General features: G+C 37.8%; 1 protein-coding gene across 3 annotated transcripts in view; it reads right to left on the bottom strand.

The window, feature by feature from the left end:
• arhgef25a (Rho guanine nucleotide exchange factor (GEF) 25a) overlaps window positions 1–16,209 on the bottom strand; it is a 75,733-nt gene that overhangs the window by 7,405 nt on the left and 52,119 nt on the right. For all 3 annotated transcript variants that reach the window (XM_081387633.1, XM_081387635.1, XM_081387634.1), the window contains 11 exons: window positions 15,725–16,035; window positions 14,390–14,500; window positions 7,580–7,704; window positions 6,422–6,488; window positions 5,933–6,036; window positions 5,654–5,723; window positions 2,638–2,727; window positions 1,728–1,820; window positions 971–1,021; window positions 644–721; window positions 20–211 (listed from right to left, as the gene is read on the bottom strand). In XM_081387633.1, the coding sequence (XP_081243759.1) occupies window positions 20–211; window positions 644–721; window positions 971–1,021; window positions 1,728–1,820; window positions 2,638–2,727; window positions 5,654–5,723; window positions 5,933–6,036; window positions 6,422–6,488; window positions 7,580–7,704; window positions 14,390–14,500; window positions 15,725–16,035 (1,292 nt within the window). The remainder of the gene's footprint in view (window positions 1–19; window positions 212–643; window positions 722–970; window positions 1,022–1,727; window positions 1,821–2,637; window positions 2,728–5,653; window positions 5,724–5,932; window positions 6,037–6,421; window positions 6,489–7,579; window positions 7,705–14,389; window positions 14,501–15,724; window positions 16,036–16,209) is intronic.

Raw genomic sequence — 16,209 nt, 5'->3', positions numbered from 1 at the left:
AAAGGGGTCTAAAGCTCACCTTAATACTGTTTTTAAAAATATATCCAGGTAGAGAAAATCCCTTTTTCCTGTCTATTGGCTCACTGAAGATGACAAGCTGTTCAAATAGGAAGACCCGCCTCTCCTTAGTGCGGGAAAGGATGCTGCTGTCCTGTTCTGTGACTGTGAACGTGTCTTGCTGGAGAAGTTTTCCTTGTGCCGTGATCTTCCCCTGAAAAAAAGAAAGAAAATGTGGTTTTAGGGCATGGATTTTCAAACCCTTTGGGACCCCCAAATATAATGATCCCCTTTCTAAAATATTATATATAGAGAGAGAGAGAGAGAGAGAGAGAGAGAGAGAGAGAGAGAGAGAGAGAGAGAGAGAGAGAGAGAGAGAGAGAGAGAGAGAGAGAGAGAGAGAGAGAGAGAGAGAGAGAGAGAGAGAGAGAGAGAGAGAGAGAGAGAGAGAGAGAGAGAGAGAGAGAGAGAGAGAGAGAGAGAGAGAGAGAGGATTCTTTGATGAACAGGAAGGTTTTTATTTGAAATAGATTATATTTAAAAATAGATTTTTAAATAGAAAACCCCTGCTTTAGGGGATCAGAGTGGATTTCAGTATTTCCACAGACCGACAGCTTTAAACCACAGCCTGAGTCTGGCACCATACCTCAAAGCCTTGCAGCCGACCCACGTTCATCATGTCATTGCAGCGCTTCGGAACAAAACACATCACCTCCACTGCTTTCTGTTAGAGAGAGAGAGAGAGAGAGAGAGGGTGCAATGTGTGGAAACAGACCTCAAATCTTTATTAAAGCCTATGAAAAAGTATAGTATTACTGATTTCTGGCTTAAACTGACACCAAAGGGAAGAAAAAAACACAAGCTGGCAGGGTCAAGGAATCACACAATGTTCCTTGGTGGGATTATGTGTTTCTTCTGGTCTTGAGAAATAAAACTTGCTTAACGATTACAGTTTCTGATGAGTGACTCATACCTCCAGCTCTTCGGTGTCCATCCCAGCCTTTGTGTAGTATTTGAGGAAATCCTGTCGCGAGACACACAGCGTGAGCTCTAGAATGTTCTATTTTTGTAAAAAGATCTTAATATGATTTGACTAGTAACAGGTCTGTGGTGTTACTGTGACACGTTTCACACCAAAGGCATCAGCATACAAAAATGATAATTTCTTCTAAAGCAGTAATTGCCAACCAGGGCAGAATATAAAAATGCACTACGGCTCAAAAGTTTGGGGTCAGTACTTTTTTTTTTAAATACTTTTATTCTGCAAGGACGCATTGAATTAATTAAAAGTGACAGTAAAGAAATCCTAAAAAAAAAAGACTTGAGTAATACTGCTGAAAATTCAGCCTTGCCATCACAGGAAAAAATATATATATATATATTAAAATATACAGTTATTTATAATTGTAATAATACAATATTTCACAGTATTACTATAGTTTTTATTTCTATTACTGCAGCCTTGGTGAACATAAGAGACTACTTTCAAAAACAAAAAGACCCCAAACTTTTGAATGATAGTGTAAAACAGAAACCCCTTAAAGTATTGTTTGATTATATATTTCTTAAAATCAAATACATCTGTATTAAAATTTTGGTAATAATTTGATGTTCTACTTTTATTTATCAATGTGGAATTGATTTGACATGATCCCCAACACACCTAATAGAATAAGCCACGAGTGCACAAGAATGTGTGTGATGTGTGTTTGTGTTGCACTCGGTTTCACCTTCAGTAGCAGCTGGTACTTCATGATCCTCTGCACGGGTTTGATGAGCAGGTCATTCAGCTGCAGCCTGTGACCCAGCTGCTGTTTCAGTTCCTGCACACAAACACACACCTGATTGACTGAATCCTTTATGCACAAAGAGAGAAAACCAATGTTCTGCATAGCATACAATAATACTACCCATACTATTTTTTTTTGCAGCGTGCATACCATGTGCAGTATAAAATGCATGGAATACAGATGAGCTACAATGAGCTATCCACAATGCAATGCATTCAACTGCACTGAATTCAATATTTAACATCATAAGTCATATGATCTGACTGCCAAAAGTTGAGCAAAAAAAAAAAAGATTTGCTGAATTTAGCATGCAACACTGAGGTTATGTGACAAAAATCAGTTAACTATTGTAGGAAACATGCATCATTTACACACGGTTTAAAATACTAAAAAATACTAGGCAGTATACAGTACATACTGCGCATTAAGCTATGCATTGGTTTGCTGGTATTCCACTCCAAACATAACCAAACACTCTCCTTGATCCATTATCCCATAATGCCCTGCAGATCGCATCTATAAAACCTAAAGTAACCCCAGCTATCAAACCTCTAAATGCTTTGGCACAGCACTGAGAAGAATCCATTTAAGTGTCAAACTTTTCAATCAAGTCTTTCCCTGTTTTGTCGGTTCCAAGAATTGATGGGTCAGTCCAGGCCTTCATGTCCACTGAGCGATTATTACACACGCAGTGCAAATGGAAAGAGAGCGAGAGAGTCTGCCTTGAGATATTTACACAGATGGGCCTGTACGGCCAAAACAGCCCCTCAAGCTTAACCTGTGTGTCTTTGAAGACTCCACTAGAGCGTGTATACATGTGTTTGTGTGCTTGCTCTTCACAAGCACTCACCTCAAAGTAGGTCTCGATGTATTCTGACACGATGTGCTCAGACTTAGGTTTGTTCTGGCAATAAACCACATACATGTGAAGCCGTCTTTCCTGCAGTTTGTGCAAACAGAGAGGACAGAGTGAATTAGCTAAGTAGTTATACAGAGGACACAAAAAGTATATGTAAATTTAAGCCATAACAAAGTCTTTGAATGTCTTGGAATTATATGACAAAATATCTCAGCAAGTAGTGTTTATTTGAAAGAAATATAGCAACCTTTTCAAGCAAAACATTTCACACAAAGAAGTTTGCTCAAATTATAAAAGTAACGGTTATACTGTTAAAATGAAATAAACCAAATTCAGTCACTTTCTATGTCCACTGTTAATGTGATGACGACTTTGCTAGTACACCTTGAGGGCAAGTGACTTCATACAGCCACAAAGGCCCTGTTTTACACTTGGTATTAAGATGCGTTTTAGTCGATCGGAACACAAGTAGACGAGGGAGAAGCATACCCGTTTACACCTGGTGTTTTAATCAATTTCTTTTGTCCACTTTCAACCACTTCTGTCCTGATTTCTTAGAGGGGAGGATCTATGAGCGGGTAAATATATGGGCTTTTTCAGATCTTTCGATCTAATGGACAAAATAAGCTTCAAACCAAACCTGGATCTCGAGCCAAAGTTTAAATCCCATCTGGCAAGCATGCTTCCCATAATGTTTCCGCATTAGGTCAGTAGGAGAGTAGGCAGTCTTTTGTGGCCGTTCGAACGTATTAGACCACTACACTATGAAACCAATCCGGTCGAAACAAGCTCAAAACGTTTTAGACCCCGTTTACACCTGTATTTAGCGTTGTCCACTTGTGATCGGATCACCCAAAACGCATCTTAATACCAGGTGTAAACAGGACCTAAAATCAATTTGACACCAGCTGGTTGCAGAAAAGCCATTGCAGTTAGTTCTGAGAAAAGTATCCTTTGTTTGCAGAAACCACTTAGTTTGATGTTTTGTATCTAATTTAAAGACATTTAGTTTCCAAAAGTGGATTTTTTACTGGATTAAAGTACAATCTTATGTCCAGAAATCCTGTTAGTTAAAATTGTTGCCAATTAGACGAAACAGTAGCTGGGACGTTATAGAAACATATCAAATCATTTAAGAAAAAAATACATTTATTGAAGGTTGATAAATTGGCCACTGGTGGTAGTTTATCTAGTCAAATCATTCTTTCCTGATCCCATTAGTAAATGCAACTTAAAGAGAGACATGAGGCAGCGGTGAACATGTATCATGACAGAGGTGATTCAGTGGAAACTTTCAAGCTGCTGTAAGTTTAAATAGTTTGAAACAGACTCTGTCTGCAGTATAAGAGCAGCGTGCTGTTGATGGCATAGAGAGAGATTACAAAAAACTGATGTAGGAGAGTGAGCAGAAGGCCATGTATAATTCAGTCCAATTATCCTCAATGTAATCAGAGCCACATTCTCTCTCTCACTGCATTCAGGTAGTAGGACGTTACAACTGGACACTACCACTCTCACACACAAACACACCCACACGCATGCACGCACACACACACGCACGCACACACACACACAGACACACACACTACAATACACACAGACTGAGTTGCCCAGAGACAGGCCGATTGGATAGACGTCAAAGCATGAATGGTTCTGACAACAGATTGTAAGCGCTTCATATGGACCATGTGACTTTAATTTCTTAAATCAGCATTTGTGTCGTTTTACCATAAAAATAACAATGAACAATATTTTTACAGTAATTTACAGTAACTATTTTATGCTAAAACAATTATTTGCTAAAAGTAAAAATACTAGAATAAACTAAAAAGTTAAATTTATTTATTCAAATATTTTATTACTCAAGTAGCTTGTAATATATACTACAATATTTAAATATTATATAATAATATCCATGTAATATGTTTAGTAAATTTTACTGGAAAACAGCTAACAATACTGATTCAGAAAATGACTTAGGCAGTGCAATGCATGTCCTTATAAGACTAAGACCAGCTGAAGGATTTTGCAACCCATCGTCTTAATTTATCTACATTACACATCATTGACTGGAAGTTAGGAAGTCCTGACATAACTTCAGTGTCTCACAACTTTGTAATGTACTGTAGAAGTTAAAAGAGAGGGTGAGAGCAGGGGCTGAGGAAATTTGAGACGGGGGGAGCGGGGGGTGGGGGTGGGGGGTACTTGTTTGTGAAAGGAAAAGAAAGAGTGGGGACAGGAGAAAGAGTGAGCCTGGACCTCACTCACCCTCCATTACTGTTTCTCATTACCAGTCAATTTCCCACAACGCTTGTTTCATAGTTCGACTCAACCTTTAGATTTGCGTTACAAGTTTCTTTATTCCCCTCAAGCCTTTTAAAGTTACCCAAAGGGCTCAGACTCATTAAACAGTAGAAAGGGCAAACGCTGGCAGACGCCAATTTGAGTTTTCAGTAACTCTTGAAAGTGCTTTTCATTTAAGCAAAACACTTTGATTCACCACAGAAACTTATATCACAGCATGTGGCAGCTTTAAACAAATTACTGCTACTGTGAAGTACTTCCACAACTGTAAATCTGCAAATTTTAGTCTTTCACATGTATGCCTGTGGGCGCCGGGAATTGTGTTGTTTCTTCTCGGCGAGTTATTTATATGTGTATGTCCATAGTGTAGGACTGAACTCCAGAAATAGACACGGTGTGTAAAGCAGCAATGTTGTCAAAGGACATAGCCGTGCTCGTTATTCCTCCTTTGTTTTTCCCGCCTCTTTTTCCCTTGTGGTGATGAGCCAATGGAGTGGACACACAAGCAAATACACAGTCTTAAATGAGCTGTATTAGTAACAGGGGGGACAGAAATAGAGTGGGATGATGGGACGATTAATGGGGTGTTAAAATGTGTGTGTGTGTTAAAAACATCCGTTTACTCAAAGTGTGAGAGGACGTTTTGCTCAGTCTTGCTAGGCAAAGGCTGATAGAGGAAAGCGAGAATAATAGAGAGACTTACATGTTTGATAAAAAGTTGGGCCAGTCGTTCAGGCTCAGCCACACATTTCTCCAGCTCACCCAGGAAATAACTGAGATCAGAACAGAGGAGAGATTAGACATACAGCTCACCATAAGTCATCAGCAGGACCATATGGAATCTGCATGCACTAAATTACAGAGATTTTCCCAAAAAATCAGTGCAGAAAATGCAAGAAAAAAAAAGTTGAGAAAGTTTAGGAATATACTGAAAGTCTTGTCAGATTCATGATACACACAACACAAATACAGATAAACCCACTCTTTATGCCAGTCGTAGATCTGATGAATATTCCCAAACACTATTTTGTCTTTTCCCTTCATGTCTTCTGGAACACCTTTAGCAATCATAGAGGCCATGTAGCCCTGCGAGAGACAGAGCATGATGAACTTCCATAGCTCATGACCCATAAAAACACTTTTATTATTAAATAAGGCATTTCAACAGAGATAAAATATCCCACTCATAAAAAAAATGTAGATCATCATATTCCAAATATTTTAAATCCAGGCACCATTATTTTGATTTATACTGTGATCAGTATTACAGCTGAGAGGAATTCAGGTCAGTTCATGCATCAAATCTAATTCTTCAGTGATTAAATGCTCTGAAATGCATTCGAATTATTCTAAGATTACAGGAAAATTGATAGCGTTCCATTACAGAGTTGATCAAATCCACATGTGATTTGTTAATTGATATTTTAATCCCACCCCCACCCCCACCCACCCATCCCCAAAAGAAGCTCACCTCCACAATAAGTCCTAGATCAGCTACATACAGCTTTTCTGTCTCTATCAATTCTTTCAGAACATACCTGTAGAACAGAAGAAGTCAGCTTTCATTCAATACATCAACAATATCTGACAGCTCAAAACATGTGCTGTGAGTATAGGGTGTAATATTAGCAGAGTTCTGACTTGTGCAGAATAATAATAATCAAGGAGCTATTTGTGGACCAGATGAAGGGCCTGTTTTATCGAAACGGGTGAATATCCCAGCGGGAAAATCCATTTTATGCTGGTAGCTTTGTTTGGGAACACGCTAGCTTGTTTCTTTGGTATTTAACTGGTCTAAGATTATCTTTACCTGGTTTAAGATGAGCTTTAGCTGTTTAATATGATCATGAGCTGGTCTAAGCTGGTCATTAGCTCATTTAAGATGGTCATTAGCTGGTCTAAGATTATCTTTAGCTGGTTTAAGATGATCTTTTGCTGGTCTACCAGCCACTATGCCAATTTGACCTGTTATTATGGCCAGTAGGTTGCTGGTTTCTAGCTGGTTAAGAACATTGTTAGTCTAAGATTATCTTTAGCAGGTTCAAGATTATATTTAGCTGGTCTTTAGCTGGTTAAGATAGTCATTAGCTGGTCCAAGCTGGACATTAGTTCATCTAAGAAAGTCATTAATGGAATAAGATTTTCTTTATCTGGCTTAAAATGATCTTTTGATGGTTTACTGTAAAAAAAAACAAAAAAAAAAAAACAGTTCAACCTGTTAAGGCTGACTGGTAGTTGGTTCCTAGCTGGTCTAAGATGATCATGGTGAATCCAATTTTGTCATTAGATAGTTCATTAGATGGTTCAAGCTGGTCATGATCCTCCAGCTACCATGATCCAAAAAACAGTCTGACCAACTAAAGCTGTTATGACCAGCCTGCCAGTCTACCAGCTTGAAGCAATTAATAATCCACCTACTGGTTTAAACTGGATTTTCCACCAGGGATGACGTACTGGTGTGCTGAAGAACATCTGATGTCTGCTCTGTTAAATTTTGCAATTTAAATCTCAAAGTAATACAGCATTAAAAGATCTAAATTAAGCATTTCTGTTACATAAGCTGCCTTAAATAAGCATTTCTTAGGGGTTACATAACTCAAGTTGCAAATGAAGGAGATTTCACACACACATGCTTTTTTCTAAGGCACTCTTCCGATCCTCTTCGCTGTCTATGGTGTCTGATGATTGGCTGGAGTTGTCATCCATCAACACGGAGCCATTGTCGTCAGCCTGTAGACTGGTGCACTGGGTGAACTGCAGACACAGAGGGGATAACTGTGAATAAGAGACGAGACGTAATGCTGAAATGTTATTCCATTCAGGGATGGCTGCAGGGACAAAGAGGAATGATACAGAGGAGAGAGAGCAGGGTGGGAAAATAAGAGCTGTTGTAATAGCTCAGGTTGCCTAGGTGACAGGAGAGGAGCATGCTGGGTCTGCTGGTGACAGTGACTGAATGATAACAGGAATTCAGCGCTTACCAATAATCATGACACCACAGAGACGGAGTAGATACTCTACTCTGAATATCAATGCCTTTGACCCCGTGAAGTCACCACGTTCTCAGAGAAACTCAAGTCAAATTGTTTTGGTTGAAATTGAGCATTGTTTTAGCGGAGGATAGATGTGCAGACAGCCCTGCAAGTCGTTCAACGATTTGAGATGGAAAAAGGAAGTCTGAAGACGTCCTGCCTTTGTTAATGTGTTTATTAATCAGGGGTAAAACTAGAACATAAACTATGCTATAAATCCTCACACATTGTCACGTCCCTCCGTTTTTTTTGTCATTAAGGATTTCCTAAAACAAAAATATAAAGTAAATTGTTCCACACCATTTTTGCTACAGAGATGAATAATTCACCTCAAATCCTGCAAATTGTTGTGAAGAGATGATTATTACAATTTACTTAAAATGAGATTGCATTGTGACACCGCATAGGTTTGTGCTAAAAATCGGTACTATATTATCTATACACACATTTCTATATTGGGCAGTTGATTTTTCAATTCAATAACTTTACAGCTAACCATTGCGCATTATCAGATTGCCATTAAAGGGATAGTTCACACAAAAATGACTCACCCTCATGCTATTCTAAACCTATATGAATTTCTTTATTCTGCTGCACAGAAAAGTTATTATTATGAAGAATGTTGGTAACCAATTAGTTTTAGTGACCATTGACTTCCATTGCACGGACCAAAAAAAAAGGGGGGGGGGGGTTCGGTTAGCACACTAGAAGAGAAGCGCCACATATTTAAAATAAGAAAACATTTCAGAATCCTCCATTATAATTGTACCAAATCCTTGTTAATGTACATAAAGACTTCATCCTAGTCTGTAAGACTGTACATTTTAATATTAGAAACAGTACTAATAGTATTATTTAGGTGCCAGATGTTATATATTCTTTTAAGATTAATTTATGACTGTGGATAATCTGTATCATGGAAGAATAGCGATCACAGTTCTCCCACGATTCTGAAAACAAAACATTAGAGAACCGAACAACATAATATGTAAATTACTTGTGGTTCTGACAAAATCCTCTAGCCTATTTAATGTTACAAATTAATCTACTTAGAAATGTCTATAATGTTATAATTAATCTATTAAAAATATTAATAATTTTAAAGGAATTCATTATGTAAAAAATCATTTGAAAATAATGAATTAAAACTTGTTTCGTCCAGAGTTTTTAAACAAATCTCTTGAATGAATGATTCAGTGATGCATCAAATACATTTTAACAGTCACTGGTCACCACCAACTGGAAAAGGAACCACTTGCCATTGTTTTCCCTGCAGTGTGTCTGCAGTAGTGTACATCAATAGACATATTTTCCTTTTGTTGGAACAATAAAAAAATCTCTACAAACAAACAAAAAAAGCAATTACTTTTTACTTTTTGAAAAACTACATTTCGTGACACTATAATAGAAGAAGTATTATATTTCAACTGTATATTTAAAAAATGGCGCTTCTTATGTTGTCATTCCCCTTGTAGCAAGCGCAAGTGACAATTCTCTGTCAACCAATCAACGTCCTGCAGTGAGTCTAGCTCCACTCTTTAGGTACCGTACCACTGTGCTAGGTACCCCAACGGAAGGCTACTGAAAAAGTGGTACGGTACGGTTTGGCATTTTGGTACCATTCACAACTTTTGACAGTGAAAACTGAACTGTAGCCTACTGTACCGTACCGCTCGGTGCTAACGAGCCATTAAAGGCAAGATAGGATCTGCCCTTTAACCACAGCTGTTTAGCTGCTTGCTTGGTTAACGTCACAGTCACCTGTGGAGCATCACTTCATCTTCACTTCACTTCATCTTCATTCTCAGGACCCCGGTTTCTCACTCTCTTTCTGCGTGTATTGTGAGAAAACACAATACACGCCTTCCACTATAACATCACACACCCTCCTCAAAACAAGGAATCCACATCTCCATCCATCTATTCTGATATCCCTTTTTTCAGTTTGCTTGTTTATTAGAGCTTTACAAAGCACTTCCTTCACTTATGAGGGTGTTATTGTGTTGTGTGTGAGAGAAATGTGGCAGTCTATTCAGAAACGATGTGAATTACAATGAACGGAAGTTCCTTACATCATTTGATCATTTACTCACTCTCATGTCGTTCCAAATACGTGTGATTTTCTGTCTTCCGTTGAAAAAAAAAGGAGACATTTTGAATAATATGCTCTGGTTGCTCTCTTCCCACTCAATTACAATGAAAAAGGACTAAAGATTTCAAGTTTAATTGAAACAACTCACTGAAACCTAACTGATTTGAAACACTTTTATAAAGCACTTCATATTAATAATGTTCTTTTTGAAGCTTGAATTTCTTGAAAGCTTCGTCATTGCAATTGGATGAAAAATAATGACCAGTCCACAGAAGAAAGTTAGGAAAAACATTATGTTAAGTAAATGATGACAGGACTTTTATATTTATATTTTAATTTGACTCCGTTGTGCTGCTTAACATCGTTGTGGAAACCATGACACATCTTTTCTTCAGGATTTTTTGATGAATTGAAAGATCAAAAGAACAGTATTTATTTGAAATAAAAAATGTTTAACAAATTTAAAAGTCTTTACTGCATCTTTTAATCAATTTAACCTGTCTTTGCTGAATAAAAGTATTCATTAAAAAATAATGTGTATATTGTGTTGTATTTGTCCATCAAGCGGTGTTGTAGTTTAGCATTACGCCCTACAATCGGTGCGTGCCGTTAAGGCCTGTTGGAGTATCATATTACACTGTTGTGTTGTTTTCTGGTGCGGGGTGGTGTTTGTGTGTTTTAGTGTTTTAGAGCAGTGCGATCACTCCTGCCTGGATCGCAAGTCTACTCAGATCATTTCCAGATGTTTTTTGGCACAGCCTGCAGGAGAATCCCCCACTCTTGCACTTTCCCATTTTTATCTTCACCTAGAAGCCTGGAGTCTTTACTCGGACCTTTAATAAAAAGCTGAGATCATATTGGTTGTTGTTTTTCTACAGGAAATTGTTAAAGTTAGCTTGAGCAGAGGGAGGTAATCCAACCTTCGTTTTATGTGAGGGTACACGCGGACTCATGTTACGGTTATATCATCAGTGGTTCCACGCTCAAACTGCTGTGTCAGACCTACATTTGTGTGGGGAATAAAACGAAACAGCCAGTTTGATAACATATGCTGCGTTCCTCCGTCCAGGAGACAGGCCGGATCCGAGGAGCGCTTACATATTCATTCAGGAATTTTCCATTAGCCAACAAATAATAAACTCACGCTGGATCCCCACAGCAAATCTTTCTGTGTCAGGTACAAAGCGGGCTGTCAGCTGAGCTGAATCATAGACAGAAATGAATATGATATAAACTAAAACCTCAGCCTCTCTACGGAGAGAGACAGTAAGTCACAGAGTAATGCATAACATTGAAAAGCAACACCAATACTAGTAACTAGTAACTAGTAACTAGTAAGTAACTTGCCCCAATACACACTGCAGAATGTTTGTCTTGTTTTCCAGTAAAAAATATACAACTATCAATATAAGAAAAAAAAAAAAAAAAAAAAACTAGCTGCATGAAATATTAAGGGGGAAATTTACTAATGGTTGACCATTAGCACTATTCATTTGTTATGGACTACGTTTTCAAAAGTATGGGGGCAGTAAGTGTTTTTTATTTTCTTCATTTATTCAGAAAGGACACATCAAAAGTAGCATTAAAGACATTCATAATGTTACAAAAGATTTCTAATTCAAATTATATTTTAACATATAACATTAACATAAAAAACTGTTTTAAAGTTTAATAATATTTCACAATAATATTACTGTTTTTACTGTATTTTTGATCAAATAAATGCAGCTTTGTTGACCATTTTCAAATAAATAAAAAAAATCTTACTGACCCCCTACTTTCGAATGGTAGTGTAATTTTAAAAATCTTAAATTTACTGCAACAATTGTCCTTGTAAATAATGCCTGAGGCTGTGATTAGTATCACTTACAAGTCTAGACCTGAAGCTCATGTTGTTTCTGTAGTATATTAAATTAATTTCCAATTATAATCACAGTGCTTGAGATCTCAGTCTCTAGCTCTTGTTATTCTGCACCTTTCACCACTCACCTTCTGATGAAACGACCGAATGAAATAATGAATGTTATGCATTTAGCCATTAATCTGGATTTGCATTTGCTCTCCTCCAGCTATTGTGATTGTTTATGTGTGTTTTGTATTCATTTGTGTGCTCTGGCTCAGATAGTGTACACGCACATACAAAAATATACAGTGGGGTCCAAAATGTCTGAGACCAACATTAAAAATCTGAGATTTAAATTTGTAAATAACTATAATTTTAGCACTAGAAGGAAGAGGATAAATGCAATAGATTCATGTTAATGTTTCAATTGAATTTTTCACTTAAATTGTTATGCTGATAATATACACTACCGTTCAAAAGTTCTTGTTCTTCTATTCGAGGAAACATATTCAGTTTATCAAAAGTAAATAAATGCTGTTCTTTTGAACTTTATATTCAACCAAAAATCTTTAAAATGTATTGCAGTTTCCACAAAAAATTTTAAGCAGCACATTATAATAAATATTAATAAATGTTTTTTGAGCACTAAATCAGGATCATGTGAAACTGAAGACTGGAGTAATAATGCTGAAAATTCAGCTTCATCACCACAGGAATAAATTACATTTTAAAATATATTAAAAATATTATATATTAAAAATAATCTTACCGACCCCAAACTTTAGAACAGTGCAACTTATGATGTGATTATTTTATTAAAATAGAAAATACAAATTATAAAACAGATAGTTCCGGTCCTTGATTCTGATTATTTGAGCTGTGTTTAAAGCCTTTGTAAATTACACTACAAACATAAACCTGTGATCATATTACATCAGTATTACTGCGCCACTGCGTCTGTGTTGGCAACCATTCCGCTTCTGAAGACATACATTGAATGACGAAAGAATAATATTTTTTTTATCAAAAGCATTACATTTTTGTGTCTGTGTGTTTATTTCATGAAACCTTACATGGAATAACCGTTTTATAAAAGCAATAAACCTGCAAGCTGTGATTTATAGTAAATTTTGAACAGCTAATGCGCTCTGCGTCATGCCTAACAACGGCCCTTAGCTGTTCAAACCACAGCTTCTTGGTTTAACAGAGCCCAACATAAGAACATAAGAAGTCTGTTTGATCAATGTGTGTTTTCACTTTTAAAGGTTCAACCTGTAGAAAAGAGCCTGGCAACAAATGACCCATCAGTCAAATGACCATCTGGCCTCTCTCACACTCAGTGTGAATACTAACACATTGAACCCCTGTGCAAACTGACAAAAAGCCCCTAATACAACCTTGCACCCTCCTTTCTTGTTTTCTCTTTACATTATTCATTCTTACAAAGAGACTATGTACAGTAGCCTCTGTTTCAGATGACATGTCCACAGACTTTTGATTGGCGGTGTGAAGTCTGATGTTAAAAGGTTTTAATATTTGAGACACATACAGTAAGTAAACAAGATCCTTTGATCACACCTACAGTGACCCCAAAAAGCATCAATACATATAGGCCCTGTTTACACCTGGTAATAAGATGTGTTTTGGTCGATCGGATAGGTGAGGTAGACAAGGGAAACACATACCAATTTACACCTGGTGTTTAAATCAGTCTCTTTTGTCCAGTTTCAACCACTTCTGTCCTGATTTCTTCGAGGGGAGAGTCTATGGGCGGGTAAATGTATGTGGGTTTTTTTTTTTCAGATCTTTCGAACTAATGGACGAAATAAGCTCATGCAACTTATTATGAACACGACCGGAGAAAACAGAAAAACATACAGAGAGCAGCAGCTTTTGTTTCTGCTCTGATAGCCGTGAGACCAGGCCGAACACGGTGAGCGCTTGTTAGAAATCAGAAGTAGTGAGAGAACATTGTGCTTGGTACATTTTTCGGCTTCAAACCAAACCTGGATCTCAAGCCGAAGTTTAAATCCCTAGTGCGCTACCCATGATGTTTACGCATTAGGTCAGTAGGAGGAGAGTAGGCGGTCTTTTGTGGCCGTTCAAACACATTTACCACATGAGCGTCTACACTACGAAAGCAATCCGGTCTAATGTGTTTTCTACTACCTCTGGAAGTGGTCAAAAGTGGACAAGCTCAAAATGTTTTAGACCCTGTTTACACCTGTATTTAGCGTCGTCCACTTGTAATCCGATCGACTAAAACGCATCTTAATACCAGGTGTAAACAGGGCTTGAATTATAGTTTGAATTATATTATATTGTTTTTTTTAATCAAATTCTTTAAGCAACAAACTTAAAGAAAGAGCACATGCACACTTTTTCATTTGATTAAAGTACATTTAAATACATTATGGTTTAAGAAAGTATTCTAAATGAATCCAATAGTCTGATTCTGGCAATCTGACTTACCTGTGTATGTCCTAGTGTGGTGGATCCCTGTGGAGAGTCTGACTGGAAGCTGTAGGACTGCGGGTTACCGGGATCGCAGTCACCGAGAGCAGGAAGGCCATCTCTCCACTCCTGCACACACAAACACACATAAAATACTGCTTTAAAACAAACAGGAACCACAACCTTCATGGTCTTTCACAAACATCAATATTCAGGTGAAAATAGAGCTGACCCACAATTCCTATCTCTGTGTGACTATGATGTGCGGTTGTGTTAGAGGGTCCTAGTAATTAAAGGTCACATCAAACAGTTATTTCGGACAGAGGTGAACCACAGGGCTCCAGTGAGCAGTTGGTCGCACCGTTAGGTGCAATTCACACGGCATTATGAAAAACAGAGACATCTGTACTGTGATGTAAACTGATGTTTTCTGTGAGAGGCAGTCTTTTCTTCCATATTGTGATGTATAACCGAGTGAAAAAATGTAAGGCAGGACTTGATTTTGTCTATTGGGAATTTAATTTAATTTGGAATGGATCGTTGGATCATTGCGGTTTGCTATTGCTGTGATATCATGTGAGTGACAGGTTGTCCTGCCCTCGCACCAGTAAACACGTCATCATGTTGTCGCAAGATGGAGGGGAAGTTATTTTGATTATAGATTATGAGAGCACACACATTTTTTTTTTTTTTAAGTGCACTGATAAATCATTTATAATAAACACTGGGGTGTGCGATAAATATTGCCTACGATAATATCGTAATTGTTGTTTTGATGTGCTATCTGACATTACCGAGTCCATGTCCCTCACCTTGCAAAAACCAAACAAAAATATTGCCTAAAGAGTGTATACACTGCAATGATTCGCTCAATAACAGTGACTTGCTGGCACCTACTGGCGGTATTAGTTTCATATTTAAAGTATGATATAATTATATCATAATTATAAAAAAATAATTGCCCTTGTTAAGGTAAAAATGCAAGTAAAAGCAAGTACAAATCAATTTAAACTTATCGGAAATTTAAATTTCTGTCAGTGCTGCGAACCACTGCACAAAATGAAGAATAACAAAAACTTTACGAGTCAGCTGTCCACGGCAGTCCAAAACCTGCCAATGTACCAACACTATAACACACTCAGCAAAATACTGTCTGATCATCATTGTCGAAAAAATTACAGAAAATATCAAGATGTCATTTTTTGTCAATACGCACACCCCTAATAAAGAATGACCAATTCTGATTTCATGGTTGGTGACTTTAAAAACAGAATGCGAAGGCTTCTTGATACTGATAATGAAAATATCGAGTTGTTTGAGTGAAACCATCCCACATCACAACATTTTCCTCACCAGCTCTTTGTCTATGACTGGCAGGATGGTGAACTGCTCCTCTGTTGTTTGCGGGCTGCCCAGGTCTTGACTGCTCCTGGTGGGTGGAGGCGGTGGTTTGCCATCCAGTTTGCGGACCTGCCGCTCCCCCTTCGCCGTTCCGGTCGCCCCGGCGCTTAGCTTACGCACCGGATTGGTCAGCCACTTCTTCAGGGTGCTGACAGAGCGACGGGAGCCAGGGGAGTTTGGGGCCGAACTGCCCGAAGCCTGGGGCGGCAGAGAGGCCACCGAGGTGGAAATACTGCCCTCACTGCCAGCGGCTGAGTATGAGTCTGTACAAACAGAGAGAGTGAAGAGAGAGAGGGAACAGGAATTAAGTTGGGAATAACCATCTGAGAGGACGACAGCAAAGGAAAACTAAATAAATCTGCCTTATATATAAACACACTCAATATAAACACACTATAACACTAAATATGGCCCATAGCTTAGACATTGTGAAGATT

This window comes from Scardinius erythrophthalmus (assembly GCF_964197995.2).
Source record: "Scardinius erythrophthalmus genome assembly, chromosome: 15".
Classification (NCBI taxonomy): Eukaryota; Metazoa; Chordata; class Actinopteri; order Cypriniformes; family Leuciscidae; genus Scardinius; species Scardinius erythrophthalmus.
Note: the sequence above shows the minus strand (reverse complement) of the source record. Positions and strands in the feature narration are given on the sequence as shown.